The 27,278-nt window shown below is 42.1% G+C and overlaps 1 protein-coding gene across 5 annotated transcripts in view; it reads right to left on the bottom strand.

Moving 5' to 3' along the window:
• LOC145358418 (disabled homolog 2-interacting protein-like) overlaps positions 1-27,278 on the bottom strand; it is a 739,003-nt gene that overhangs the window by 266,838 nt on the left and 444,887 nt on the right. For all 5 annotated transcript variants that reach the window (XM_080212472.1, XM_080212474.1, XM_080212473.1 and 2 more), the window contains one exon: positions 23,899-24,002. In XM_080212472.1, the coding sequence (XP_080068598.1) occupies positions 23,899-24,002 (104 nt within the window). The remainder of the gene's footprint in view (positions 1-23,898; positions 24,003-27,278) is intronic.

The following is a 27,278-nucleotide window of genomic DNA, read 5'->3' as shown; positions in this document are numbered from 1 at the left end:
TCCCAGTCCCTGTCACCTTGCAAGCCACGTCTCTGTAATGGCCACCAGATCATATCCATTTGTGCTGATCTGCGCCACCAGCTCATCCACTTTATTCCGAATGCTTCGTGCATTCAGATAAAGTGCCTTCATCCCAGCCTTCACCTGGACCCTATCTGCCAGAACGCCACCAACCATACTCACCCCCCCACTCCCTTTATTATTGGGACATCCTCGGCCTCTTCCCTTACCTGTACCCTCTCCTTAACTTTAGACCCCGTAATGTCACCTACCCTCGCACCCTCCCCCCCCTAATTAGTTTAAAGCCCTGTCTACAGTCCTATTTACACGATTCGCCAGCACTCTGGTCCCAGCACGGTTCAGACCAACCCCATCCCACCTGAACAGGTCCCACCTACCCCAATACTGATGCCAATGCCCCATAAATTCAAACCCATTCCTCCCACACCAATCCCTGAGCCACCCATTCACTTCCTTAATCTTATCAACCTTACGCCCGTCTGCACTCGGTTCAGGCAGTAGCCCAGAGATAACCACCTTGTCGGTTCTACTTTTTAATTCCATTCCCAGCTTTTCATACTCCCTCCCCAGATCCTCAGTTCGCATTTTGCCTACGTCGTTGGCACCCACATGTACTACAACGACCGGATTCTCACCCTCCCACTCCAGGTTCCTCTGCAGCCCAGATGCGACATCCTGGACCCGAGCACCAGGCAGACAACACACCCTTCTGTGCACTTTGTCATTGTGACAAAGGACAGTGTCAATACCCTTAACCCCACTATCCCCAATTATGACTACGTTCCTTATCACCTTCTCTTTGCCTATATCCTGTGTCTGCATCACTGTACTGTGTGCAGTCTGCTCACCAACCTCACTTCCCTCGTTCTCGTCCAGACTGGAAGCAAGAACCTCAAACCTGTTATGCAGATTGAGAGGCTGAGGCATCCGCTCCCCACCCTCCTTCCTCCTCTCAGTAGCCCCCTCTTGTTCCTGACCCTTAGAGTTAGCCAGTCTGGGGGGGGGGGGGTGGATGTCACTTACACCCCATTGACAATGGCACCCTCTCTCCCCCTGATGAGCCTCAGTGTCTGTAGCTCAGAGGCCAGCTCATCTACCTTGAGCTGGAGCTCCTCCAGCAACCTGCACTTACTGCAGACATGGTCAATGGGAAGGACCCTGGGGTCCACCAGCTCCCACATCATACAGAAACAACACATCACATGCCCCTCCATTATTCACTGTAGTAATATTGAAAATTTCAACACGAACTTACCTGGCCCTTTTGCTCCCAAGCCCTAGTAGCTCACTCTGCTTCCCTCTCACTCCGCTGCCCGCTGTCTACACCTGGCCTCCTTTTAAGCCTAGCGCTGTTTTAAAGCCTGCTCCCCCACAACTCCCTGCTATCCACTCCCTTAGAATTCTTAAAGCAGTAGATACAAAAAGCCCGCAAAAATGCTTTTAAATGATTTAAACAGTTCTACCAGGTAAGTTCTTACTACAAAAGTGCTTTAAACTTATTTAAACAGGTTTTTAACAGGTAATTTCTTATCTGTCTCTCTGCTCCTTCACTCGTCTGCTCCAGCAAACAATGGAAGGCTTCACCGTGTGAGCACCTGATAATTAGAAGCAGCATTGATGCAGCTGCAGATGACCTCCCAATTCTCTCTGTCAGAATTAAATCAAAGGTTTATAAAATAAAATATATGGGCATCACATTATAAAATATATCCCAGAATCCTTGCAGTACAGGAGGAGACCAATTGGCCCACCCCCCCCTCCCCAATCTCTGCCATTTACCATGCTAATCCACCCAACCAAAACATCTTGGACACTAAGGGGCAATTTAACATGGCAAATCAATCTAATCAGCACATCTTTCGACACTAAGAGGCAATTTAGCATGGCAGTCCATCTCACCGGCACATCTTTGGGCTGTGGCAGAAAAACCAGAGCACCCAGAGGAAACCCACACAGACATGGGAAGAACGTGCAAACTCCACAGTCATCCAAGGCTGGAATCGAACCAGGGCCCCTGGCGGCGAGGTAGCAGTGCTAACCACTGTGCCACCTCTGGTGTGCTCCAGTATTATTCTACACCCACAGTATGCTTGCTACCAGTCTCATGAATTTATACCCTGGCCAGAATATTGGAAACATGCCATTTAATTACAACTGAAATTTAGTGAGTTTTTTTTTGTAAGGAACTTGCACATAATAACTCAAACAGCAATGGTGCAAATGACAGGTTATATTATTTTGGTAATGTTGCTTGAGGGTTAACTGGAAGATGGAGCTTCCATTTAGCCTTTCATCTAAAAGATAATGGGGGCAATTCTCCCAGAAAAATTCTAAGGGCCTGATTTTACCATTACGTTGCACTCAATTTGATGAAGTCAGGCGTGAGATAATTAATGCGATCCACGCCTGTGTCAATGCCCACTTTACCAAAGCCCAAAAATGGCCACGATCCGAACTGTGTCCAAAATGAGCACATTGGCGATTTAACTGCATTTGCATGCATTTAAATTGAACTAATGGGCTGCCCACCCAACTTTACCAGCATTTCACCTTTTACCATCGCATTCGCGCATCAAGATTCGGGGCGAAACAGACCTGTTTGGCAAAGGTCTGTTTCGGGGACTCCAGCTTCTGAAGAAGCAAGCTCAGGGCTTCCAACAGCTCTCTGACTCAAATCGGTGGTGGGAGGGGTAGGTGAGCCAGATCATTCTCTGTGGGGGCGGGTGGCGGCGGAGGGATGGGGGTGGGGGTGGGTGAGTAGGGAGAACCAATCCTTCTCTGGTGGGAGGGAGGAGGGAGGCCACATTGTTTTCTGGTGGGGGGAGGGAGGCCAGATGGATCTCTGGTGGTGGTGGGGGTGGGAGGGGGTGCAGGAGAGACCGCTGCCACTCTGTGGGTGATTGGTGGGGGGAAAGGGGGCAGAGGGTCACAATTGGTCTGGGTATGGGGAGGTGGATGAGGGGGCAGTTATGTTGTGGGGATGGAGTGATGTCTGCGGGGATCATTGCTCCCGTTTTTCGCTCCTGGGCCACTTCATCTGCTTTTTGTGGCTAGGGAGCAATGTGATAGCGGCATGTTTTTCCAATTTTCTTTCCACTGCGCACGTGCAATTCAAAGCTCCGATTAAAGCTGCAGCATTTTGGGTGCGATAAGCCCCGCCCACATCGCAATTCAGGGGTTTGTTTTCATGCTAAGTGCGTATGGAGGTGCCTGACAGCAGGTTTCCAAGTCGGATCTGAATTGTGCCCAGATTCAGCACTGAGAATCAAAATGGTGAAATCGGGCCCTAAGTGTCCAATTTGCGTAAAAACTGGAGTATATCGCTCTTTTTTTCAGCAGCAGTTTCAAAATGAATCTCCCATACTACACTGCAGACTGCCTCAGCATAAATCAGGCTGAAATTCATGGGGTGGGGTCTAGATGCGCTGGAGAGGCTAGCAGCATAGTGCTGAACGGGCCACTGCACATGCGCTGATCTGTCACTGCCAAGATCGGTACATGCACAATCGGTCCGCTGATCACTGGCCAGCCCCACAACTCTATTCCTCTTCTGATCCCGCCATGGCCCGATCACTGGCCCCCCCGAACATGTCCGGGCCAACCTCAATAACCCCCCTTCCTGCAGCACCGATCTCCCAATTCCCCCTCCCACCTCCAGTAACCCCCTGCAGCCCCACCCCCCCAGCAGTCTGACCTCCATCCTGCTAGCCTGTCCCGATCGCTGGCCTCACTCCCTCTGTCACTCAGCCCAAATGTAGAGTGGCAGTGGGACCTCTCACTCCCACCAATCTCCCCCCACAGGTACTGCCCCCATTAGGCCCTGCCCCTTTGGCACTGTAATGCCTGAAGGGCAGTGCCAAGTGGCCCTTGGACACTGGCACTTCGCCCCTTAAGCCAGGGGTTCAGGTTGGCACTGCCAAGATAGCAATGTTCAAGAGGTGCCAGGCCCCAACCCTCTGGGGGGCCTTGATAACCACTTTCACTCTAGCGGGGTCAACCTGCCAGCTCCCCACAAATCCTCATTTCAGCCTCCGCTGTTCCAAGAGAAACAACCAAAGCCAATTTAAATCATTCCTCTTAGCTAGATTTTCCTGTCCTGACAACATTCTCAAATATCCACTGCATCAAGAAATTGCTGTTACTGTAAGCTCAGGGTTTTATTTCACTAGAAGTTTAACAATGTAAATTTAAAACAATCCTCATTTATTCTGAACACACATCTTTCTCCAGCTGGATCTCTGCTTAAATATTGCCTGTGTTTGACAGAAGTTGTCAGTCAAGTCGATTCAGCTGAGCAAGTTCAGGTTTTCTAGCCTTTACCAACAAAATACTTTCTTTCCAATCCTACAAAGGACTGAAGGTGCTCACGAAGCTGAAATCATCAAGCTGTAATGACAGGGAACCTTAGGACTTAAACTCTTAAAATTTTACATCTCATAACTGACTAAATTTAATAGTGGCTGTCAGCTTGCATTGACTGAATCACAGATCTGTTAATGAACCTGATGAAGGAGCAGCGTTCCGAAAGCTCGTGATTTCAAATAAACCTGTTGGACTTTAACCTGGCGTTGTGAGATTTCTGAATGAAAATAAACGCATGGACAATTTTTGAAATTGTAAATGAACAATTATTTTTAAAAAATCATTCTCATTAAGCATTTTACAGAAGAAAAGTTGTTTCAGGACTGTCAACAAGAATGACACCTAAATTAAACAGCCAAGTCTCCTTAGCAAACATACATCAGTCACATTACATCAGATCACTTGTATTGCTCAATCGTCAGACAAGTTACTCATTTAGAAAAACAACATAATGTGTGAAGTAGTACACAGAATGCTGGCAGTGATTGTTATGAAAACATTTCCTGCCCCTGTGCATGAAAATGAGTGATTGGCATCTAACAAAATTCGTATTTTCTGTAACCCATTTTGTATCAAAATTGGGGGCGGGGGGGGGGATTGAGGTGGGTTGGGAGTGGGCAGGAAATCGAGGCGGGCTGGGACAGGGCCCAGACATGTTCTGGGGGCCAGCAATGTAGGATCATGGAGCTGGCCAGCGATCAGGAGGTTGGCAGAGGCCACTGTGCATGTACCAATCTTGGTGCTGACAGATTGGTGCATATGCAGTGGCACACTCAGTGCTATGCTGCTGGCCTCTCCAGTGGGGATAGGCCCCGTCCCCAGCTTTTCAATGGAATTCACGCTAGTGCACTCACCAGTGCGCAGAGTGTGGGAGAATCATTTTTAAACTCTCGCTGAAAAAACCAGCATGATTTACTCCAGTTTTTACGTGAATTCGACACTTCGAAATTTTTTTGGGAGAATCACCCCAAGACCTTTCCCAAATTTTTGGTCACCTACTCCATCTTCCATGCCATGCACCGATTTCTGATCAAGAAAAGTCTGTCTCTAAGTTTTTATAAAAAGTGGACTCCAATAAGTACTGCAAGGTAGATTCTCATTCTCAGCCTGGAATTAGGAACTTAGTGTGCGGGGCCTCTTAGCCCCCAAGGCTAAGAACAGCATTAGAACTGTTCTAATGCCCCATTTAGCACACTCAACTATTGGACTATTGTAACACCTGTACAATAACTTGCAAAGATTTTTAGAAGCTAGTGAAAGGGTTTATCTTTGTTCATTATTAGAAGAGGATCGTAAGCACAATCACAGAACATAGCAGATTGTTTACCATGGAATTGTATGAAGCTGATACATGACAATTTTTCATGGTTTTGCTTTAAAGGGACCAACATTTACTTTAGCTAGTCTCTTTTTTTATATTTTGTAAATGTTCTTATCATCTCTTGAAAAATTCCTTGCAAATTTACTCTTTTCCCTTTTATCAACTTTTTGGTGGTTCTTTGCTGGTTTCAAAAACATTCCCAACTCTAAGACTTACTATAATTATTTGTGATGTGGAGCTGCCAGCGTTGGACTGGGGTAGGCACAGTAAGCAGTCTCATAACACCAGGTTAAAGTCCAATAGGTTTATTTAGTAGCACGAGCTCTCAGAGCGCTGCTCCTTCATCAGGTGAGTGCAGGATTTGTTTCACAAGCAGGGTATATATAGACACAAACATTTGTCAGCACCTGTAAAGACTTGATTACCTGTTAAGACTCGCACTCCAACCATTATCTTGTAATTGAGTTTATGTCTATATATGCCCTGTTTTTGAAACAAATTTTGCACTCACCTGATGAAGGAGCAGTGCTCTGAAAGCTCACGCTACCAAATAAACCTGTTGGACTTTAACCTGGTGTTGTGAGACGACTTACTATAATTATTTGCAACATCTTCAGCATCTTCCTTTAATCTAATTCTATCTTGTAGCTCCTTTGTAAGCCATGGATATATTGTTCTAAGTTGTTTTTCAATAGGATGCATTTTTGTGGAGCATTTTGAATGGTTTATTTTCCCACTGTTTATTTGTGTCATAGTGTTTAGCCTATTTACCAAATCAACCGTAGCCAGCTCTCCCCTCAGTTATAAATTGGGATTTTTTAAGTTCAAGATTTTTGTTTGTGATTAGAGTATGTTGTCCTCAAACTTAATGTGAGGTTCAATTGTACAATGATCACTATCTCCCAGTGTTTTTTTATTACATGATATTACTGATTGACCATGTCTCATTGTACAATATTAGATCTAAAAGTATTTTCCTTTGTTAGTTCCACAGCATATTGTTCAAGGAAACCAATATGCAATCTACATCTTCAATTTGTAAAAGAAGCAATAATTGCTGTAGCAACAACTTTGTTTACCAAGTCACTTGATAAATTGACTTCACACAATGGAGCAGATTTAAAAGTTCCATAAAGTCCAATTATTATTACTTCGTCTTTCATCAAACCATTTGGGATACATTATATTATTAGTCACAATCGAAATCTGATTTGCTCCATTATCTCTCAAAATAATTTGCTTCCTTATGTAGTTGGAGGAGTAAAGGAACACTTCTCCCTTCGAGACTAAACCACTATAAACTCCACTAACTTGACACCCTATCAATATTCAAGCAAGACTTTGACTACCCTGAGCTCCATTCCAGTAGGTTCTGAGGGAACACATTTCATTTGTATCATTGCTACTGTTTCTGGTATAACCTTTTCTGAAGACACCTTAAATTTCTCATTACTGCCAACAGTTCAGCTTCTAACAATTGGTTTCAAATGCTCTGCCTTAAGGCAATAAAAGTGTTTATTTATGTTACTTTTATCCTCTATGCTACGATGGCCATGAAGGCCACAGAGGATTCAGTAGATCTCCTCAGAAGCTTGGTAAAATACGAAGCTTGCCTTATTGAGACAGCAGAGGCTCACCCAATGGGAAGTGGTCAGCAGGGGTTTTTAAACCAGTTACTTTACCTGGACCATTGTTTTAGGTCCCAGGTGAAGACTACTTGACTGTAAGGCACCAGTACAGCCCTTTCCTTTGGTGCATAATAAAGAGTGTTGGTGACAGGTAACTGGCCTTTGGCAACGAAGAGAATTATTTTTTCTCCATCTTTCCCTCCAGGAAACCACCATAAGAATCTTCTCCAGTAAGAAAAAGGCATTATGCCTGTTTTTGGAAAACCCACACCCTATGATACCAGTAGGCAAGGCTGGGCCCAATATACTGAGCACATGCATGACTTCTTCTGTGCTAACAACACTGAAGGAGAGGAAAAGCAAAAAGTGTTTTATTCTATTAATCCATCTGTAAACCAATGTCAGTTTTTTTTGGTACAACCGTTTTCACACTCAATGCATCACCTAATATGCACTCAGGCTCGCAAAGTTAAAACTGACAACTGACTGATTGGTGGCTTCATTATATTGCCCACCGCAGAACTTGAGCTAAGGTGTGCAGGCATCAGCAATCTCCTCAGTGGTTCAACAAGACAAGAGGTGACAGCATTTAATACTGTTAAGTTCCCCATGAGTGATTTCAGCCTCTACTGATTCTACTTCCTGATTTTCTCAGCTAAGATCCTTTCTCACTTATGTCATCTTTTGTTATTTGGGCTATTACTCCTGTTTCCATTTGGCCTGAGTTTTTGTGTATCCCGAGATATTTATTCCCCAAACTTGGTCATCTTGTAAACATGACACTGTGACGGCAGTGAGATCTAAACTATTTATCTCTATTTGTACCACTAGTTCATCTATCTTTTGCAGATGCTTTGCATATTCCAATGAAGTGACTTCAATTTTCTTTTTTCTTACCATTCCCTACATGGATCTTAGTTTCTGATACACAACTATAATTAAACTCTGTCCCACTCAGCTTATCTGTACCCACATCAATATACTTTACTATTGCCTCAAGTTTTATCTTTGAGTTTTTAACTCTCCCTTCACTCTCATTTTCCCTACTAACACTATATTTGCTACTGCACCCTTATGTTTGTCATCGTATTGCTATCTTGCACTGTTGTTTTTGTCCTTTCCCCTCAACTTTCCAAATCTACACTCGCATGAATCCTCCCAGCACACTATTTTGTTGAAAGTTCTTCAGACTTGTAGTAAAAGTTAGTTTTACATGGTATTTTGTACCTTCTAAACCTACTAGTCCTGAGAGAAGCAACACCATGGTTGGTCTCTGCATCAGCTGTGAATAGACCAAGAAAACAACGACTAGATGACAACAAGGCCCTCCTGTCACCATCAGGCAACAGAACACTGGTTGTCAACCAGTTTCCCTTCCTAAAGAGCACCATTTCCAGTAAGACTGATGTAAAGTTTTGTGTCAACAGAATTGGCAAACCAACATCAGTCTTTCAGTGACTTCACATGGTCTGGGCATCCAACACCATTGACATGGCCATGAAACTGCAACTCTAAATGTCTGTAATAGTACCAACCACAATTTATGCCAGTGAGACATGCAAGAGAGCAACAAAGGTATCACAAAGTGGTCATCTATTCACCACCAATGCCTATGCAAAATCCTGGGCATCACATGGAGATACAGCCTTTCAATGAAGCAGGGCTAGAGGATGGCTCTGGGATGGTTGTGGAATTCCAGGACTTTGACCCAGTGACAGTGATATATTTCCAAGTCAGGATGGTGAGTGACTTGGAGGTGTCCCTCCAAGTCATTCACATCATGATGGGGAGACTATTGAGACTGGCAGGTCATGTATTTCACCTTGTGGCCATACGCCCTGCCAGCACAGCAGTAGAATGGACACTACCAGATGGAGGATGATTGACGAGGCTGGCCAAAGAAGACCTTGCAAAGTACATTTGAGGAGGACCGCCAGGAGTGGGACACCACCTGGGCTGGAGCTAAGGCATTTGCAATGATTGGCAGCCTGAATCATGCAGCCCATAGTTCCTCCAGTCACATTTGCAACAAAGTCTAAGTAAATAAACATACTAGAGGTTTCCTTTCTCAATATCTCAATCCACAGTCTTAAGCTCAAAACTATTAACTCACAATGCAGGTGACCAGGACTTGATTTTGTGTCCATGGCCTTAAAATAAGCTACATAAATTAGCCCAATACACTTTTTTTATTATCCCTAAAAGGATAGAAGAGGGAGTAGGTGGTGTGATCAGCAAGTTTGCTGATGACACCAAGATGGCAGGGTTGGCGGGTACAGAACTGGATTGTCAGGTGATACAACAGGATATAGATAGGTTGGTGCAGTGGGCAGATAGGTGGCAGATGGCATTTAATCCTGACAAATGCGAGGTGATGCATTTTGGAAGGAATAATGCAGAGAGGAGCTATGTGATAAAAGGTAGGCCGATTAGGAGTATAGACGTACAGAGAGACCTGGGAGTGCAGGTCCACAAATCCATGAAGGTTGTGTCACAAGTGGAGAACGTTGTTAGGAAGGCTTATGGGATGTTAGCCTTTATAGGAAGGGGCTTAGAGTATAAAAGCTGCCGTCTAATGCTTCAGTTATACAGAACGTTGGTTAGACCGCATTTGGAGTACTGCGTCCAGTTCTGGTCACCTTATTACCGGAAGGACGTGGAGTCTCTGGAAAGGGTGCAGAGGAGGTTTACCAGGATGTTGCCTGGCATGGGGGGACTGGGTTACGAGGAGAGACTGAGGAGACTGGGGCTATTCTCCTTGGAAAGAAGGAGATTGAGAGGGGACATGATAGAGGTATATAAGATACTGAAGGGAATAGATAGAGTTAATAGTGAGAGACTGCTCCCTAGACTGGGTACGAACACAAGAGGTCATCACTTAAGGGTGAGGGGGGGGAGGTATAATTTGGAGGTAAGAGGAAGGTTCTTTACACAGAGAGTTGTGGGGGTCTGGAATGCGCTACCGAGTAGGGTGGTGGAGGCAGGCACGTTGGACTCGTTTAAGATGCAGTTAGATAGGCATATGAGTGAAACGGGAATGGAGGGATATGGTAGGGGCTATTAAATAGGGTTAAACCTCGGGAGACACCGGAAGGGCAGGCTGTATAACTAATATGTTTTGTCTTTATTCCACAGGTGGAGGTCCACCTCGTGTCAAGCGAGGGGCATGCACACGGCGGGTTGTGCGTGGGCTGCTCTTGGAAGTCCAGGAGTGGCCTAGTACTTCATGTCGGTGTGTGTGCTTGATCCTGGACCGATAGACGGGCTCCACAACAGCTCAGTGACTAGCACTGCTAGCTGTGCAGATACATGGATTTGGGCCTGTGTCTGTGGGAGTTTGCGCATTCTCCCTGTGGTTGCGTGGGTTTCCTCCGGGCGCTCCGGTTTCCTCCCACACCCCAAAGATGTGCTCTTAGGCTAATTGGTTTCCACCAAATTGACACTATTTCTTCCCTGAATCTGACTGAGTAGGGTCCCATTCGTAGATATGCAGGGTAGAATAGGTGTAGGGCGATGTGGCGGCGCGGGCTCGTTGGGCCGAAGGGCCTGTTTCCCGTGCTGGGTTGTTCTTTGTTGTCTTTGTTGAATTATTTTCTTGTCCTTACCAAAATCAAAATTAAATTAAAATCCATGTATATTCCTCAGGTATCAGTGAGCTGGATTATTTTTTCAGCAATGTGGGTTCCTCCACGCCCTCATCAGTTGAAGATTTGGAAATTATCCAGTGTTATTTCCGGGGGAAGCACAACACAATTAAGTTCCCATCAGGCTGTTAACTGAACAGAGTCAGACTTCCCATATGATTCAGGGCAGAAACCCTGTCCCTGAGAGCTGTCAGCCAACTAGAGGCTAGGCACCAAGAACACTGCCCGTTGTTGGTAATGTACTAAAACCCCAGCCAGGATTCATTCTGGATCCCAGGACAGGCGAATGAGGAAAAATGAAGGTCACAAGGATGAAGCATGCTAGAAAGGTGGGATCAGAGGAAAGGACAGGGCTTTCAGCAGACTGCCTTCCTGATGCTGGGCCCTTTGATAGGACTCAAAAGTAAAAGTAAAATAAAGTTTATTTATTAGTCACATATAAGGCTTAATTAACACTGCAATGAAGTTATTTGAAATTCTCCTAGTCGCCAGCACCTGTTTGGGTTAAGGCACCAAACACTGACAGGACGCAGAGCAAGGCTGAAAAGTGGCAGATGGATTTTGACACTGATAAGTGTGAGGTGATTCGTTTTGGTAGGACAAACTTGAATGCAGATTACAGGTTCAACGGCAGGGTTCTGAGGAATGTGGAGGAACAGAGAGATCTTGGGGTTCATATCTACAGATCTCTGAAGGCTGCCACTCAAATGGATAGAGTCGTGAAGAAGGCTTATAGTGTGTTAGTGTTTATTAACGGGGGTTTGAGTTTAAGAGCCGTGGGGTTGTGCTGCAACTATACAGAACCTTGGTGAGACCATATTTGGAATATTGTATGCAGTTCTGATTACCTCACTATGAGGAGGATGTGGAAACATTGGAGAGAGTGCAGAGGAGATTCACCAGGATGCTGCCTGGATTGGAGAGTAGGTCTTATGAGGAAAGGTTGAGGGAGCTGGGGCTTTTCTCTTCAGAGCGGAGGAGGATGAGAGGCGACTTAATAGATGTTTATAAGCCGTTGAGGGGAATAGATAGAGTGGACGTTCAGAGACTATTTCCTCGGGAGGATGTAGCTGTTACTAGGGGGCATAACTACAAGGTTCGTGGTGGGAGATACAGGAGGGATGCCCGAGGTAGGTTTTTTACTCAGAGTGGTTGGGGTGTGGAATGCACTGCCTGTGATAGTGGAGTCGGACACTTTAGGAATTTTCAAGTGGTTATTGGATAGGCACATGGAACACACCAGAATGATAGGGAGTGGGATAGCTTGATCTTGGGTTCAAACATTGCTCGGCACAACATTGAGGGCCGAAGGATCTTTATTGTGCTGTACTGTTCTATGTTCTAAGCAGCATGTCTTTCAGAATGTGGGAGGAAACCCATGCAGACATGGGGAGAACGTGCAAACTTCACACAGATGGTGACCCAAGCTGGAAATCAAACCCAAGTCCCTCGTCCCTGGTCATCTATTCACCACCAACACCTATGCAAAATCCTGGGCATCACATGGAGATACAGCCTTTCAATGAAGAAGGGGTAGAGGACTGGTCTGGGCTAACCATTGTGCCGCTCTAAGTGCCTGTGACTGAGGGACCCCCCTCTATGAGTCTGCAGGCAAACCCAATAGGGGTTTGCTGGGTGGTCTTGGGAGGTGCACAGGAGAAACGTGCAAGTTCAGAGAAATGTCTGCATCACTCCTAAATTCCAGTGGGCTCAGAGATAATTGTTCTCAAGTGACTCATTAAAGAGCCTAATTGTCTTCCTGCTGTCAGTGGGTGGGATTCCCACATCAAGATCTTCCCAACCCCAATTTAATGCCCAATTCTTCCACCCTGTCCTGTCGCCATGCCTGTTCCAGCAGGATTACTAAATGAAGCCCTGGCAGTGTGGTCAGTCCAACACTTGCATGACAAATTATTGAAAGGAAATGAACAAATTTTAAAGCCACTGTGCAACAAGTAGAAATGATTTTTAAAGTGATTTCTTAGATAGCTACAGTTAAATTGACAGTTAAATTATTTAATAAACAATGGCACTGTGAACACTGCACAATATACATTAGCTGATATGACTACCAATCCAACCAAGTAGCTGCAGGACTTTGCTTACACCAGAAGGCACAGCAGACATCAGAATTTCAGCTGTGCTAATAAATCTTGAGAGTGCATAGGGAGCTTAAAACAAATTACTTGCAGTAACATACTATCTACATTATGGATACACTGCTACATGCCCAACTATTTCATTCTTTATTAAAGATTTACTTGTATCGACTCTACAAAGCAACATGTGTGCATAAGCAATTCTTCCAATTTCAACTAGTCTAGTGTTAATCAGTGGATCTCAATAATAATGTGCTCGACATCAGGTAAATGATTAAGTGCACATGAAAACTTATTTGCCATGAGGTAAGCATTGAACAAATTTGATTGGAAAACAGAAATAGCCATATAAATGCGTCATTGTCACAAAATATAATCGACCAAGTCGTTTCAGAATTAAGTTTTCAAACCATTAAGCTCATGTTGCATAATTTAAATGTATTTTAATTGGAATGGACCAACCTCTAATAGGATTACTATTGTTAATAGCCAAGGCTTCTGCTGTGAATTAATAAGCCCTTGACATCTAGAATGCAACTTGATGTTTTAGTATTCTAATGCTGGTTTTTTTTTATGTGGGGTGTTAAATGTACTGTTTATTGCACATATACCATTTATTGCAATGTGCTCCCGTTGAGGGAACTCATCATTATGATGCACTGGTAAGTCAAGTTTAAAATTATGCAGTTCTGATGAATGGGAGTAACATTTTACCATTCGCTTCTTTCGGTGTGCTGGTTCTTTTTCTTCCAAACTTTTTACTCCATTCTTAAAGTTACAAAGCCAATGCTTAGAGTGGATGAGGCAAACCTGAATCCATTCCTTGCTTGCTCCAAAAACCAAATTCAAAATCCAATTGAATCCAATTCGAAGTCCCCACAAGAGAAACAAACAGGATCCAAGCTGTCAAGATGAGGCATTGCACCCCATCTTAGGCTTGATCTGATGCTTGATTGTAGCCAAATATGTTCTTGAGATGTTGGATTCCAATATTCACAGATTTAGTTTCCAGTGTTAATTTCAAAAATAACCACACTCTATCTCCTTAAAAATTTTCAGAAACTGAGATATTGGAAGATATAATAATATATCTATTGCATAATCAGGAGATCAGCCTTTGTTCAATGAAGAGTGAAGGTAGGCTTGCTAGAAACAACACCAGGTAGACCTAAAATGAGCTGTCAACTTGGTGAAGTCACAACACAGGAGTCCTTATACGCCGAACAGCTAAAGCGGCATGAGATAGACAGAGCTAAGCAATCCCACATCCAACAGATCAGATCTAGCCTTTGCAGTCCTGCCGCATCAGTAGTGACTAGCGGTGGACAATTTAAACAACTCACTGGAGGAGACAACATAAATATTCCCATCTTTAATGATGGAGTAACCCAACATCTCAGTGCAAAAAACAAGGTTGAAGGCATTTGCAACAACCTTCAGCTCGGAGTGCCAAGTGGATGATTCATCGCTGCCTCCTCCCAAGATCCCCAGCATTGCAGATGCTAGTCTTCAGCCAATTTTTATTAATTCCATATGATATTAAGTAGCCAAAGACAGTGGATACTGAAAAGGCTACTAAGCCCTGACACAACTCCAGCAATAGTACTGACCACGTTTGCTCCAGAACAGGGCGGCACAGTGCTTAGCATTATTACCTTGCAGCCTTGAGTGACAGTCTGAATGAAGTTTGCACGTTCTCCATGTCTGCATGGATTTCCTCCCACGGTCCAAAGATTTGTAGATTAGGTGGACTGAGCATGCTAAAATTGCCCCTCAACGCAAGGGGGACTAGCAGGATACAAATGTGGGTTTACAGGTATAGAGCATGGGTGGGATTGTTGTCTGTGCAGGCTCAATGGGCTGTATGGCCTTATATACTGTAGGGATTCTAAAATTGTAACTAGCTGTGTCCATAGTCAAGCTGTTCCTGTAAAGCTTCAAGACTGGCATCCACCCAGCAAAGTGGAAAATTGCCCAGATATGCCCTGTCCACAAAAAGCATGGCAAATTGCGGTCCCATCAGTCTACTTTAGATCATCAGAAAAGTGATGGAAGGGGCTGTTGACCGTGCTATCAAGCAGCACATACTCAGCATAATCACACTAACACTCACTGTGGGTTCCATCAGGTCCACTCAGCTCCTGACCTCATTGCAACTTAATCCAAATATAGAAAAAAGAGCCAGAGGTGAGGCAAGCATGACTGCCCTTGATAGCAAGGCAACATTTCACTGAATATGGCATTAAGGAGCCTAAATAAAACTGGGGTCGATGGGAATCAGAGGGAAAATTCTCCATTGATTGGAGTCATACCAAGTGAAAAGGAAGGTGATTGTGATTGCTGGAGTTGAATCATCTCAGTTCCAACGCATCACTGCATGAGTTCAGGCTAATGTCCTAAACCCAAACATCTTCAGCTGTTTCATCAGTAACCTTCCCTCCGTCATAAGTTCAGAAGTGGGGATGTTTGCCGATGATTACACAATATTCAACCCCATTCGCAATTACTCAGATATTGAGGTAATCTGTGCTTATATGCAGCAAAATCTGGGCAACATTCAGGCTTGGGATGACAAGTGGCAAGTAACATTTGTGCCACACACGTACCAGGCAATAATCTGTACTAGGTATTGAATGATCTACCAGTGATCCTTAAAAAAAATGCCAAGTAAACACAGGCCACTGTCAACTGGGTTGAAGCCTTTGGTCGCCCTCACTGAATCAGTTCCACACAACTCCAGAACTAACTTGCTAGCCAGCTTAATACAAGAATGAACTCTTTCCCACTCTCCCACATAACCGGTGAGTTGCAGCTGGTAGCAAGCTGAGACTTAAAAATGACTGGAAGCCAAATTTTACCACCAACAAGAGGGCGGCGAAGCTTCAGATTTGCTGATTTTGCAAATGTGTTAAGCTCCAAATTAAAACCAATCTCACTGGCAGAAAGCCCTGTTTTGTGTGTGTATTTTGGATAAAACTCCATTCCCTGCATAGTCCCATGGAGTCGTGAAATTCAGTTTGATCCTTCATTGTACAGTTTTATTTGTTGAGTTTGCTGTTATTTGCTGAGTTTGCCCCAGAAATTGCAAGGTGCTTGAATTTGGGGGTATCTTGTCATAGATTAAAGCAGTGTTCTAAACATTAATCATGGTTTTCAACTCTGTCTGTACTCGTCTTGCGGATGTTCGTCTGCTTTGGAATTCTTCCAATATTTTTCCTTTCAAATTTCTAACATTCCTCAATGATAACTTTCATACACAAGTCAAACTCACAACCTATTAGTCCAGATCACTAGTCCAGTAACATAACCACTAGTGAATAATGAATAACAATGCATGCAGAGATCAACTGTGTGCCTGTTTATCCAGTGAGGCTTCAAGCCACTGACTGAGCCTTGGAAAAGTCAGGGCTCAGGTAAACAGTATCTTTGATTATGGCTCTTTAAATTAAAAAGATTTATTAAATTTATGGAACATTTACTCTTAATTCTTACAATAACACAAAACAGTGCTTAGACTTGAGAGAATGTAATTAAATCACCATAAAATGTAACCACAATAAACTTGTGATAATTAGTGATAATACTGATAATTATTTAGTCACTCTTTATTCATTTCAAATGCGATAGATTCCATCTAATTTTATGAAGCTGAAAGCCAATGTGAAGCACACAAATTTAGAATCAAGACTACTTACAGATTTAGTTTATTTAAAGATCAAGCTTAATTTCCATTATTTTATTTATAATGGGTCTGAATGAAAAAAACAAACAAAATGGGATTTAAGTAAGCATAGATCTGGAAAACTTCGCTGTCCATCTGGCCATACTAGCTAACTCTTGTGGCAGATAGAAAAGTTGATCTACAGATGCATTGCTATAGACTGATAGGCTCAGTTAGAGTTGTAATTAAAAATCTACCATAATATGATGTTAAAGATAAACATCTCCAGGATGTGAAGTTAGAATTGAAGTGTCTATACCTACTAACAGAGCTTGCTTGTGGCTCTTTGTTGGAATGAATGAGGATGACAAAGCTCTGAGCTTTAGTGAGGCCCACTACTTCTACTTTTTCTGCTTCCTCGATGTTTGGAGATGCCAGAATACTCAGAATGCAGACCTCTTCCAAGACAGCTGAAGGTTTTTTTTTAACCCATTTGTGCAACATGGGAGTCACTGGCAAAGCCAATGTTTAACATTCATCCTAGTTGCCTATAAAAAAGTAGAGGTGACGGACGAGTGGCTTGTTAAGTCATTTCAGAGGACAGCTAAGGGTCAGCTCAATGCTGTAAATCTGGAACCACAAATAGGCTAGACCAAGTAAGGATGGCAGATTTCTTTCTCCAAAGGACATTAGTGAATCAATTGTTGATTTCATGGTCACCACCACAGGTACTTTTTTTTTAAACTTAGATTTACTGAATAACCTGAATATAAATTCCCAGTTGCCATAATAGAATTTGAACTCATGTTCCCAGATTATTAGTCCAGATCTCTGGATTAGTAATCCAGTAACATAACCAACAGTCTGACATATTAATATCATTTTCTGGAATTTCATCCAGTTTAGATTATGTAATGTTCCTTTGTATCATACAAGCAGAGAAGTGATCTTGGATGTTGTAAATTGAAGTAGTTTATACACAGTGACAGACATGCAGCTCATCCTTGCTGTCAGTAGTGGTTACATATCATGTATAGACTCACCATTACCACTCTGCTTTTATATTCTAAATTTCTTGGGATAATACCTATTAGATTTTTTAAAAAATGTTATCAATCTGAGATGCTACCTTTAATTCCCTTTGAACTTATTCCCCCAAATATCTCCCACAGTATAAAATTAATAAAATAGACAAATCAAAATTAGAAACCTTTGGTCTGGATGAATTGCACTTTAAAAGAATCTAGGGAGGAAATAGCAGAGGCATTACTACTCATTTTTAACAATTTGTTAGAGATTGGTGTGGTGCCAGAGGACTGGGGGACCGCACATGTTAAAACTATTTGTAGAAAGGGAAATAGAACATGCTCAGGGAGCAATAGATCAGTGGTACATTTGGTTGCAGTTATGTCTCTATCAGGGGAGGGTTTAAACAGGCAAACAGAAACTCTACTTGTATGAGCATCTCAGTATCTTGATTTAAAGTCTGTCCAGTTTTTATGCAAATCAGCTAACTAATCAAAAAGATAAATGGTCAACAGTGTGATATCTATGAACAAAACTTTTCCAGAATTGAGTCAATCTTAAGATCCCTGAATATCATGAAAAAGAATCGAACTAGTTAGTATCCAGCATTTACTAAATTAATTCCAAGGATGGCAGACTGAAGTTAAGCAGATAGACTGAAGAACTGAAGTTGTTATCTTGAAAGCAGAAATGGCTAGGAAATTTGATAGACATAGTTAAAATCAGTAAGGATCTCGATAGAGTAAATCGTGAAAAACTGTTTCCAATGGCTTAAGGCTTGACATCGAGACGGCACTTGCTGATAAGATGGTGAACACATACTCAATAGTGCCCTTCAAAAGGGAACTGGATATATACGTGAACAGGGAAAAAAGCAGAGATATGTATTGCTCTTAAAATAAGCTGGCACAGACTCAATGGACCAAATGGCCTCCTTCTGTGCTGTTCCATGACTCAATGAATGATGATGGGATTCCTTACTAAAGGCAAAAAACAAAAAATATTATAATCAATAGTCAGTCTGCATTTTAAGAGAGTTTTGCTCAAGCGACTCGATTCTATTAACTCTTCAAAGAATTCAGAGTTGACAAGGGTAATATACTGAATGTAATATATCTATCTTTCCAAAAAGCCTTCAACAAGGCAGCACATAATAGACTAATGGATAAGGCTAGAGCATGCAGAAACTGGAAGTAATGCAATTGATGACTAGATAGCTGCAAGACAAAAGCAGAGTATAGGGGTAAAGGGTAAAGCTATTTAGAGGGGAAGAAGGTGGGAAGTAGAATTCCATAAGGATCAACACTGGGACCAGCTTTGTTCACGACTTATATTAACAATTTAGATTTTGGAATCAAAATCTAAAATCTCTTAAAATTTTGCACAGCACTAAGTTTGGGAGTTCACAGCAGAATAGTCATTGAGCAACACTTCAACTAATTACTGGAAAACATTAATAAATTTGCAAAATATATACATAACTGGAAATTAATTTCTTAGAGAGATGTTATATTTTGGTAAGATAAATAAGCAGGTCACACATTACTTAGAAATTAAGAATTTAAATAGGATAGAGGGAAAAGGGGATCAGGGATTACAAAAACACAGTTCACTAAAAGCTGTAATGCAAGTCAAGAACATGATAATAATAGCAAATCAAACACTCTGGCATAATGCTAGAATGGAAAAGTAGAGAGGTTTTGCCAAACATGTGTCAAACCTTAGTCAAGCAACACAATTAGTATTTTGTGCAGTTTGGGTCGTAATATTATAAAAAGAATATAGAGGCAGGAGAGAATGTAAACAAAATAACAGAACTGCGAGGTTATATTCAACAGGAAAGATTGAAAAGACTGGGTAGCTTTTCACTTGTAAAGAGTAAACTCAGGGGTGATGTGTTGGAAGTCTTATAAATGACAAAAGGTTTTGATAGCGAGGACGCAGCAAGAGTATTTCCACTGAAGGGGTGGAACAAAACTGTATGCCATCAATATAAGACAGTCTCAAGAAATCAAATAGAGAATTCAAGAAACCACTTTACCCAGAGAGTGGAGAGACTGTGGTACTTGCTACCAAAGAGCAGTGCTGAACCATGCAACTGCATTTAAGGGTATACTAGATAAGCATAAGAGAAAGAGAAATAGAGAATAATGCTGATAAAAATTAAACAAGGAAAGAGATGCTGAAATTTAAACAGAGCATAAGCATGGTCCAAAGATGTGTAGACTAAGTTGGTTGGCCGTGCTAAATTAACCCTTCATGTCAGGAAGATTAGCAGGGTAAATATCTGAGGTCATGGGGATAGTGCCTGGGAGGGATTATAGTGGTGCAGAATTGAGTTGAATGGCCTCCTCCTGAACTGTGGCCAAAAGGCTAGTTTTCAGTGCTGTATATTCAATGTGCTTCTAAGTAATATTGATGGATAAGGTCAATAATATAACAATCCAGTACATGGGCAAAGCAGTTGTAAGTTTCAAAATAATCTAAAGTACTCAGCACAAGAGGAAGTACAATCTGGCCAATCAAAATATAGTTGCTTTCTTTCACACAATACACTTAATTACTAGATTGGCACCTCCAAATCACACAGGCCATTCAGCCCAACTGATCTATGCTATATAAGAGCCTCCTTCCGCCCTTCTTCATCTAATCCTATCAGGATATCCTTTTCTCCCTCATGTGTTTATCCAGCTGCTCCATGCATAGTGCTATTTGTCTCAGCTACCAATGTAGCAGTGAGTTCCACACTTGTATCACTAAGTAAAAAATGTTTCTCCTGAATTTCCTATTAGATTTATTGGTATCTTATATTTATAGCACCTAGTTATGGTCTCCCTTGCACATCAAAACACATTGTCCACCTCTACCTCATCATAAACCCTCTCAGATCACCACTACCTCTTTTTTTTAAAAAAAAAGAGTTCAGCCTATTCAGTCTCTTGCCGATACATATATTCTCCCAATTTTAGTATCAGCTTTGTAAATCTTTTCTTTTGCTCCCTCTACAGTATCTCAATCTCATTTTTAAATAAATATGGAAACCAGAACTGGATACAAGTGTGGTCCAATAAGATTTTAATACAAGTTTAACAACTTATTGACTTTTCAATTCTCTAGAAATTACCTCCAGTACATAGTTCTTTACATAATGGCCCTATTTACCTGCAAAGGTACTTTTGATTTATGTATCTGCAATCCCTTTTCACCTCTTCCCATTTGGCCTTATATTTCAAGCAAAGTTTGCCTCTTTATTCTTCTTACCATATGTAACACTTCACATTTGTCTTTATTGAAATGAGCTTGTCGATCATTCTGTTGTTGATTGATATTGTCCTTTTTTAATTATCTCAGGTTGGGATCTAGAGCTAACATCAGTTTGTGCTCAAGGAACACCTCAAACTCCAGATCTGGCTGGTTTATCCATATAAGACCAGTGTATATGTTCCACATATCTGTCACTGCTCAAGTGGCTGGGGTTGGTTAGTTAATACATTGGTTTTCTAATAACTGCATAGTATTAATAATTATTTATTGCTTCCTAAATATTCCAAGTGCACCCATAAAGACACCACAGGTTGTTGAACAGAATCAAAAACAATGCCATTCAGTGAGTGTATTAGTAGTTTCCAATATGTAGTCATTTATTACCATCAAATGTCTCCTTTTTATTACAGTAAGTACTGGCGAGACGGGAAAAAATGCCTCCAAGAGACACATTTCCCTGCCATCAATATTACAGATCAGATAAGGCCCAAGAAGATAATTTGGTTAACATCACTCCAATGTACAGATGTCTGGTTCTCAGTCATTAGTAACAAAGGACCTGTGCTTTTCTTTTTAGGAAGAACTGAACAAATTCTTTACATTTAGCGTTACTGTCTACCCACAGAGATTAAACACGGCAGTCATCCCGGTTAATTCAACAGGATGCACTGATACAACAATACATTCATTTCAACCACGGAATAAAGTGCTGTAAACTAAAAGCTTGTAAGCAACTTATCTCAGTGCAAATGGCAGGGTGATGTTAGAATGGCCATTTAGTTCCTCTCCCAGCTTTACTGAGGCTTACTTTAGAGCAGCATATAATTTAAGAGTCTGCATGATCAGCAATGTGCATCAGAAAGACACATTTCAGTTCAGGAATACTTCAAAAAGCAATAAGCGCTTAAAAGATCCAAGTTCAACTCAGCATGCCTGTTCCGAATTCAATAATCGTTCGGAGAATACTGCTAAACAATAACTTGCCTCATATTTTATACAGTCTAGCATCTGTCCAGGGATGCATCAAAATACATATAGATCCCAAATGAAAACAGAAAATGCTGGAAGTACTCAGCAGGTCTGCCAACATCTGTGAACCTGTGTCTCTCTCTACATAGATATTATCAGACCAGCTGCCTATTCCAGCATATTCTGTTTTCATTTCAGATTTCCAACATTCACAATATTTTACTTTTGTATGGATCCCACTGGTTTTCAGCACAAGAAGCTTGCCAACTGGGATAACCTACACATGGGATATTCCACATGTCTGACATCCACCTTCCTTCGTAGTCCAAGTACATTTGCTATCAGTATTTCTAACGTCAAATGATCAGAATTAAACTCTTCTAATGCCATCGTAATTGTCTTTAGTTGAAGCAGAAAAGCCACGCAAGTACCTTAATAGAACAGAATTTATGAGTAATGGGCTAAGCATGGATTTTGCAGCCACATACAAGTTTATTTCAGTTTTGAAATGGATACATTTTGTGATTTGTATTTTGAGAGTTGCTTATGCCACTAATTTCTAAAGTAGCATAATCAATAAGGGCTTTATGGAAACTGATCTTTATTGATCAGCCAATGTTCGAGTGATCTGAAACAATTGCAATAAATAAAGCTCTTTTCCTTAATGTCGTGTACAACCACTGGTTCAGAACACAATACTCAAAATATTTCTACTGACTGGTTAACATTTGAAATTCAGTTTTGCTATTTTACTCTTACGGCGCATTTACCAGAATATTAATTCTCTACAACAACAGAATTTGTGCTCAAATCCATTTCTGAAACACAGCGGCTTTGTACAATGATTCCTATCAAATGTGCACTTCACAATGAGCAGGATTTTCTGAAGGCATTCGCCCTGAAACCAGAAAATCCCGCTTGAGGTCAACAGACCTTCCCATGGTCTGTCCTTCACCTGCTACGATTCCCATGGTGGGCAGAACAGGAAGATACATCCCCTACGTGTCACTTTACGAATATAAATGTCAATTTGTAACTCTGCACTCTTGTGACTGTATCATATAGAATGATTATATTTCAATCAGGCTGAGTTGAATTTGATATTTTAACAGTTAGGTTTTTCTTTGGTGAACAAAACCCTTTATACACAAATACGATACAGCTCTTGGGTTTTCAACTTTATTCACTTTCTTGAATTACTTTACCAAACCATCATCATTAAAAAGCACTATTCATACAACATAATTAGAAAATGGTTAATTGAAGATTGGCACCAAGTAAGACAGTCCAGAACCATCAGCCATTCATCTAACAAGAAGAATGTAATAAACATCCCAAGGCATTTTATATAAATGGAAGAGATATATAGTAATTGGGAAGGAATTAAAGAAGGAAGGATAAAATCCAAGTTTAAACCCTTACACCTGATGAGAATGAGACAAGGAGGTTAAAACTCTTGTCGAGGTATGCTTACCTGATTGTTGCTGATCTCACACCAAGCTAGACAGGGGCTAAGTGAAATTTAAATTCAAAAGTTGGGGGTCTGACAAATGACAGGCCCTGACTATTTTAAGCCTCGGCAGCTTTGATACCAGGTACAATTCTTGCCAAAAGAGGCAGATGTGCAGGTGTAGCAGGCCAGAAGAGGGCAGAAAAGGTATGCTTTTTTTAAATAAATGGCTTTCTAGTAGGCAGCTGGAGTGCTCTGAACTGACAAGTACCTACCAAGCTGGCATCATTACTATTGACTCAGGCACAAGTTCAACGGAATAGATATAGTTTAAGACCAGGAGTTAAAATGGTCTATGCCTTATGTAAGTGAGTCAGGACCAATTAAATTCAATTTTCAGTGATATAAATTCAAAGAGCATTAATTTAGCTATTAAATTTTAAATAATTTTACCGTCACACGAAAGGGTGTAGAGGTGGGTGGTTCCACTGTGGGATTATCCTCTGGAGCACTCCCCGGCATGCTGCGTCTCCGGCCAGGTCTCTCAATTGGAGAATCTAAGAAAAGATTTACAAATCCATTTTGTTAACTGTGATCATATATGTATATAGAAAACTTATTCATTTGAAGATTATTTTAAAACAGATTTATCATAGTTTGAATTAGAACAAATGTTCACAATTCTGATTGTTTAGTTAGCAATGCACATTATGCTGCTGTACAGAGCCACCAGACTAGGAAGGCCCCAACGATTTGTGCAGTCAGATGCTACAATTGACACTAATGTCATTATGCTAGGAAATGATGATCATTAGCCGAAGTTTCCACATCATTATTCAATGGTCTATAGCAACAAAATACGCATGCATGAAAATCTGTCAAGGATCATATTGGGCTTAGCTCTAATGTCACCTATAATTTATTAGCCTGCTAACAACTGCTGTCTAGGTTTACAGAGTGGATACTTGAGACAATATAGAAAAGGGTTCTGAGAATCGGCAGAACAAAGGCTCAGTATGAGTGTTGCCACCCAAGGAGAAAATGAGAAAAAGATAATTGTTAAGTGAAATACCTAATCACATGCTATATATAACTGTATTATTTCACACAGCGGTTTCTTATGTAATCAATCTTGTCATATAGTCAAACAGTTATCACATATTTTGCACAAGATTTGCAAATAATAAGTGTCCAGTTAAGTACTTTGTAGCCGCATTGCTTGAAAGAAGAATGTTGACCAGGACACCAGAAGTCCCTAGCCCTCTTCAAAAGGTAAAGCGGAAATACAAACAGCAAGTGTAAAATTAAAATTATTTAAAGACAGGAAAAGAGAAATTAAAGGAAGGAGAGAGTGTAATTCTGATAAATAGCAAACTTGACAACAGCATGGCCCTTCAAATCACACACATTTTATGAATAACAAGGACAATCTCAACAAAATACTCTCAATCTCTCAATCACAAGCCTTTGAGGTTCTCATTTGCAAATTTGCATTTTTCTACTAAAATATTAAGGATTTACTTTTATCCTATTAGGTGAAAAATGTCTCTTAGAAGAATTAGGTTACAACTAGAGTGCAAAATATACAATGTCTACATCCCTTAAGACACATTAATAATAGCAGAGTTTTGGATGGGGATATGGCTAAGGTCTTGAATAACTTTTTTGTTTCTGTCTTCACGGAGGAGGACGTGAATAATTTGCCGGGTGTTAGCGATAGAAAGGTGGTAGGACTGGAGGGTCTTAATGACATTACTGTTACTAGAGAGGTGGTGCGCGACAGACTGGAGGGGCTGATTGTGGACAAGTCCCCAGGACCGGATGGAATGCATCCGAGGGTTCTGAAAGAAATGGCGGAGGTTATAGTGGATGCCTTGGTGGTTATTTTCCAGACGTCGCTGGATTCCGGGGAAGTGCCAGAAGATTGGAAAACGGCTAATGTTACGCCGTTGTTTAAGAAGGGTGCCAGGCAAAAGGCGGGGAATTATAGGCCGGTTAGTTTAACGTCTGTGGTAGGTAAAATGTTAGAATCCGTCATTAAGGAGGAAATTGCGAGGCATCTTGAAGGGAATTGCTTGATAGGGCAGACGCAACACGGTTTCATTAAAGGGAAGTCGTGTCTGACAAATTTACTGGAGTTCTATGAGGATGTGTCTAGGGCGGTGGATAGAGGAGAGCCGGTGGATGTGGTCTTTCTGGATTTTCAGAAGGCGTTTGATAAGGTACCTCACAAGAGGTTACTGCAGAAGGTCAGAGGACATGGAGTTGGGGGTAGGGTGTTAGCGTGGATAGAGGATTGGTTGTCAAATAGGAGGCAGAGAGTGGGGGTCAATGGGTGCTATTCGGATTGGCGGTTGGTGACTAGTGGGGTGCCCCAGGGGTCGGTGCTGGGGCCTCAGCTATTTACCATTTATATAGATGATCTGGAGGAGGGAACCGAGTGTAGGGTGTCGAAATTTGCTGATGACACCAAGATTGGGGGAAAGGCAAATTGTGCGGAGGGTGTGGAGAGTCTGCAGAAGGATCTAGATAGGCTGGGCGAATGGGCCAGGAAATGGCAAATGGAATTTAATGTTGGCAAGTGTGAGGTGGTCCACTTTGGTAGGAAGAATGGTAGGAAGGACTATTACTTACGTGGCGAAAAACTGCAGCAGGCAACGGTGCAGAGGGACCTCGGGGTCCTTGTGCATGAGTCGCAAAAACCCAGCCTGCAGGTGCAGCAGGTGGTCAGGAAGGCTAATGGGATGCTGGCCTTCATAGCGAGGGGGATTGAATATAAAAGTAGGGAGGTCTTGCTGCAGCTGTATAGGGCATTGGTGAGGCCGCAGCTGGAGTACTGTGTGCAGTTTTGGGCGCCGCACCTGCGCAAGGATATTTTGGCCTTGGAGGGAGTGCAGAGGAGGTTTACTAGGCTGATACTGGAGTTGAGGGGGTTGAGCTATGAGGAGAGGCTGAATAAACTAGGCTTGTACTTGTTAGAGTTTAGAAGAATGAGGGGAGATCTCATTGAGACGTATAAGATGATGAATGGGATGGATAGGATAGAGGTGGAGAGACTCTTCCCGCTCAAAAAAGACAGTAGGACTAGGGGGCACAGCCTCAAGATAAAGGGGGGGCGGTTTAGAACGGAGTTGAGGAGGAACTTCTTCACTCAAAGGGTGGTGAATCTCTGGAATTCTCTGCCCGTTGAAGTGGTGGAGGCTGCCTCGCTAAATATTTTTAAGAAGCGGGTTGATGGGTTTTTGATAAGAGAGGGGATTAAGGGTTATGGGGAGAGGGCGGGAAAGTGGAACTGAGCCACGACAGATCAGCCATGATCTTATTGAATGGCGGGGCAGGCTCGAAGGGCCAGATGGCCTACTCCTGCTCCTATTTCTTATGTTCTTATGTTCAAGAATAGCCTTGTAAGTCACTAGGGCATAAGGAAACTGTATTACTAAAATACATGGTTGCATTACACCTCACTTCCTTTCTCAATTGCCAAGTTTTCCACAGTAAAAAGTAAAGTTTATTTATTAGTCACATATAGGCTTACATTAGCACTGCAATGAAGCTACTGTGAAAATTCCCTCGTCGCCACACTCCGGCGCCTGTTCGGGTACACTGAAGAATTAGCACGATCAATGCATCTTTTGGACTGTGAGCACTTGGAGGAAACCCACACAAACACAGGGAAAACATGCAGACTTCACACAGACAGTGACCTAATCAAACCTGGGTCCCTGGTGTTGTGAGGCAGCAGTGCTAACCACTGTGCCACTGTACTGCCCTACAAGACAGGCTTTTGGAATAACATTTCAATATAGGAGGCTTAGGCCTTGGAAAGCTTAATG

Source organism: Carcharhinus amblyrhynchos, chromosome 25, assembly GCF_965287045.1.
Source record: "Carcharhinus amblyrhynchos chromosome 25, sCarAmb.v2.hapA, whole genome shotgun sequence".
Lineage (NCBI taxonomy): Eukaryota > Metazoa > Chordata > Chondrichthyes > Carcharhiniformes > Carcharhinidae > Carcharhinus > Carcharhinus amblyrhynchos.
Note: the sequence above shows the minus strand (reverse complement) of the source record. Positions and strands in the feature narration are given on the sequence as shown.